The 4847-nt window shown below is 45.8% G+C and overlaps 1 protein-coding gene across 1 annotated transcript in view; it reads right to left on the bottom strand.

The window, feature by feature from the left end:
• LOC118335425 (potassium/sodium hyperpolarization-activated cyclic nucleotide-gated channel 2-like) overlaps positions 1-1923 on the bottom strand; it is a 15610-nt gene extending 13687 nt beyond the window's left edge. Inside the window, exon 1 of the mRNA XM_035671696.1 lies at positions 1226-1923. Within this exon, the coding sequence (XP_035527589.1) occupies positions 1226-1923 (698 nt within the window). The remainder of the gene's footprint in view (positions 1-1225) is intronic.
• Positions 1924-4847: the final 2924 nt, after the last annotated feature.

The following is a 4847-nucleotide window of genomic DNA, read 5'->3' as shown; positions in this document are numbered from 1 at the left end:
GTGTGTGTGTGTGTGTGGGTGATGAGACAAAAGTGGGCCAGGAGCCTTGGGGATCAAGTCATCCATTGTTGCTGCAGTCTGTCTGGAGATTACGGATGCGGTCCCTCCCTCTTCTGTCCACCTGCACATTTTTAGGAGTGTGTTTATGCAAAGCCTCTAACAAACCAATGACCAGCACATCAAATGATTTGTCAGTCTGTAAATAATATGACATATTAAAAGAATTATGTGAGGGTGCATGCAATTTGGCCGTGTGTTTAAGGCACGAGGGCAGACATTCACAAAATTTCCCCTCCCGTACTCACCTCCATTCAAAAAAACGGAAACCAGTGGAACGTTTACTCTGTTCGTCCTCATGTTCACGAGGAGACTTTCATTCAAGGAAAACCAAACATGAACAGCCTCAAAACGTAATGATTCTAATAAATCCTTGCATGGAGTCACCAACAGGGCTGTGCCGGGTTCATCCACTGTTCACATACTTAACATTTTACCTAATTGACATGGTAAGCATCTCTCGCTGCTCCCTGATTGGCATCTGAACGCCTCTTTGCTAAATTTATCCTCCTAATTTTTATTTGTTCACCTCTGTCTCCCTCTAATTGTGAAAACTATTTCTTATGCAAACAGCAGGTTACAATGAGTCTAGTATTTATCCTCTCATTGTTTTACAAATGGACACCTGCTATCACTGCATGGTGTCTATCCTGGAGTCCTTGTCACCTACACACTGCCCTTTCCATAAACACATCTCCCTCTGGCTTCATCAGGCCTCCAGAGACTTTTCATCCACTCCCCTTTTATCTTTCTGTCTTTCAACCTTTTATACATCCTCTGTTTCCTCCAGAGACTCCCATTGAATCCACTCTAACCCTCACATCACTTCCTATACACTTCTGTTGTGTCCCCAGATATATATATTTAGCCTCTTGCATGTGTCTCTCCTCCCAGTTGTCCTCCTCTTTCTCCCTGTTAACAACTGAAGCGGCTGCTGAATGTATGATCTGTTTCTTTTTCCCTGTTCCTCTCTTTACTTAAGTCTCCATTATTATGCTTCAAGTATGCTCCCTAAAGTGAGTACAATTCCAGCTTGCTTTGATCCTTATTTCTACTGAAAGAACATTATTTTTATGTGCTACAAGTGACATTTATCTTGCAAGCCAACATCAGTGTAACTAGATGCATGCTGTGGAGGCTAGTTGTGTGTATAAGTATGACTGCATACCTGAAGTCACTGTAGGGATGTATGATCCACGCCCCTGCTGATTTCAGTCTTTCCTGCTCCAGTGCCACAGCTTTGTGGGATCCAAACATGCGCAAGCTGAACTTGTTGACCCCCGGCTGAAGCATGGCTCCAAACTGTCTCTGGATGAAGGTGCTCTGGTTGGAGGTGCTGTAGTCCTCTCCGTCCAGCCCCATGCCAAAGCCACCCAATCCGATCTGACCCATCATATCAGGGCTCCCTGCTGCAGTGGTGTTGCAGGTCGTGGTGGTGGTGGTCTCTAGGCCGGTGGCCACCACCATCACTCCAGTCCCAGTGGAGGAGGTGGAGGCTAGGGCGGCTCTGGACGAGGCAAAGCCCACTGAGCGTGGTGGAGGATGGGCTGTGGCAGAGGAGGCGGGTGGTGGAGGTGGCAGGGGCACCGGGGTGGTTGGGGTGCCTGCTGTGCGGAAGGGAAGGCCGTCTCTGGTGGAGGAGCTCATGATGGAGAGGCGACGGCCGCGTCCACTTAAGGAAGTGCTATCTCCCCCGAAGGAGCCCCTTTCCCCTTCTAGTGAGGCCTGGGACAGCCTGTAGCCCGGGGAGGGCAGGCTGCCCTTACTGCGCCTCTTCGAGTCCCCTCCGTTACGTCTGGGGAGGCTATCGCCCCCAGACCCCCCGCCGCTGCTGGGGGTACCCACACCTCCAGCCACTCCATCCATCCCAGCTCAGGGAGGAGGAGGGTGAGGGGAGGGTGAATATAACCTGTAACTCCCACCTCCTCAAGAAAACTATTGTTTAGTGTGGTTGACCTGTCTGGAGTACATAGGTGAGACTGTCAATGTCAGTCTGAATGTTAAATTGAAGAAGCTAAAGAAAAGTGGTCTATATCTCTAGTCATTCTCCTGGAGCCGACAGCTCACACCTCCGCCCTCTCTCCGCCGATGTGGCCATGCTTACCTCAGTGCCCTTGGAAAAAGCCCCATCCAGACATTAAATCTCTCAGCCTGCCGGTGTGACGCCAGCAGCTTCACTTTTCCTCTTGTCTTAAAGAGTCTCTTTTGTCCTTACAGATGTTTCTGTATCATTCCTCCTTCCTCGTCCTTGAAACGTCGCTCTCCCCCCGAGGCCCTCCCTCTCCTCTCCACAGCCGCTCTCAAAGCTCCGACGCCGGTCATGTTGGCACCGGATTCCCAGTCTTTTGTAAATAACGGAGCTCGCCACTCATTGGCCGTCGGTGTCTTGTCTGTGAAGCCTATATGTCCAGGCTGCTCACCCAGTTTGGCTATTTCCTGCATATATCATTATATACGAGATGACTGGAGCGGTAAGGTGGGGAACATTCATCCGCGGATGAATGACAAGGACAGTTGATCCTCTGTCAGGAGGGATTGGTTGTTAATGGACATAAGGGACGCACATAATAGGCACACACAGGCGCTCACACTCCGCGGCGCACTGAATCCTTCTGACTCGCACCAGAAACACGCACACAAAAAAGACACAACGACAGGGACACACAAGACGGCAGAAACAAGGCAATTTACCTCAAATCTAGCCCATTTATTCCTGTAATCGGCGGTACGTTGTCATTGTCAGTATCCGAGCGGGTAAAGCGCTCATCATGATGAAATGTTGCCTGCCCGTGACTCAAGCGCTCAGACAGCCAGAGGAGAGAAAACCGACTCTACAACAGGGCTGGTTTGTAAAACTGATGTCGGGATTAAGTTGGTCAGGTGTTCAGAGTCTGACGCCCGAAATCGTGTGTTCTCTCATCAGCAGCCGCTGCTATCTAGTTCCACTTCTGCCGACTTTCAATGACATTGTGTCCAGACTACAGGGATACGGCGGTGTCCTCTCCCCTCTCCGAACAGGCTCTATATTTCAAAGAATACGCTCCTCCAAGGTGAAACGGTGCGCTCAGATGGATTCAAAAGCCTCCTTAAAAATAAAACAACTTGTTGAGCGTTAAAGGCGGCTGCTCATTCATATACAGCTCAGAGCCGATTGAGTCCAGTTGAAAGCTGAAAAATCACTTCTCACTCTGACTCAACACTCAGAGGTCGAGCCGGCACGTCCACGGTAGCGCGCAGCGCATGCAAATGAAATATTAAATAAATAAATGTGTATATAAAGGTCTGGATCTAATCGGCCTGTTGCCATGGCATCCGCATCCCCATCATCTGTCCCCCAAGGCCGCATGCCCGGTCGGCGCAAGACGCACGCAATCCCTCCCAGGTACAGGTCGCGCGTCATCGTCTCTCACCAATACAGCGAGGGAGCGCGTGATGGAGAGAGTGATGATGAAACCTCGGGAAAAAAAATCTCGGGAAAAGAGCGAGTCCATGTAACAACGGTGACAAGTCACAGAGAAAAATGTCTGGTTCATAAGTGATCATTTTATGTTACCCTGAGCTGATAAATAATAATTATTTTACAAAGACAACAATTGTCAGGCTAGTTTTCTGTAAATACATAATTAGTAATGTGTCACCTGTTGAGAGCTGAAAATGAATAAAATAACAGTCATGGAAAGTAACTAAGTATTACTCAAGTAGTGAATATTTCTTTGCAGATTACTATTTACACGCCCTTCTTGTCTAGTAAAAACTATGTACGTCAGATAAACTGAAGGATTAAGTGTTTCTTTATGGGTTGAGAGAATACTCCTAATAAATATATAGATATATATATATATATATCTTTGGATTACCGGGAAAATGCATTGTCACAAAGCTGAGAAAACAAAAAAGTCTAAAGTTTTAGAGTGACGTGGTTCTCACAGGACAGCAACACTACAAACATACATTGATTTTATAGAATATTTTGCATTGCTGTAGATGAAGAAGCACAATGCAACATACACATTAAGCAGTAATATTGATCAAAAGACATTATATATAATATTAGTAATAGTAAAACACTGACTGGGACCAGATAATGGCTACTTTTACTTTTGATAAGTACATTTTGCTGATAATATTTATATACTTTTACCTTAACTGTAAAGTCAGGTTTTGAAAGAAGGACTTTTACTTGTAACAGAGTATTTTCAGTGTGCCATTGTTACTTTTACTTAAGCAAATTAAGGATCTTAATTCTCTAAGTGCTTTAAATTGGTCGTCTCTGTGCGTTTGGAAAGATAAATTGTTTTAAACACCAGTGACCAACATGCTCAATAAGCTCACTATGTGGGTATTATGGACAGAACGAGAAAAGGTAATGTAAGGGAGGTAGGAGAAAGTCTGCAGGAGAAAGATGAGGACGTCACATAAAGGATAATCAGACATAAGAAAGCCCCACACAGGAACAGATATAATTAGTTTATGAGAGAACAGTGGGCAGATGTCGGCATCTGGGTCATCTCAGTGGACAAAAGACTGTAGTTCAATACCCGTCATCTCGCATCTCCCGGCACTGCTTATAATAGCCAAACGAATTGCATCGTCACAGAGATAAGCTCAGGACTATGGACAGGAATAAAAACCTTATCTCCGGATTCTATGAAGGCTACCAATAATGATACTCCTCAACAATAGCAGACAAAGAGACAATATTCATATTCAATTCAATATTACTCCCACAAATAACAGATGAAAATAAGAGGCTCGACGGCTCAATTAGAGAAGCTTAAAGTTAATTATTC

This window comes from Morone saxatilis, unplaced genomic scaffold (assembly GCF_004916995.1).
Source record: "Morone saxatilis isolate NCDOM2014 unplaced genomic scaffold, NCSU_SB_2.0 Contig24, whole genome shotgun sequence".
Taxonomy (NCBI): Eukaryota; Metazoa; Chordata; class Actinopteri; family Moronidae; genus Morone; species Morone saxatilis.
The sequence above is the reverse complement of the archived record's forward strand: the minus strand, read 5'-3'. Positions and strand labels throughout refer to the sequence as shown.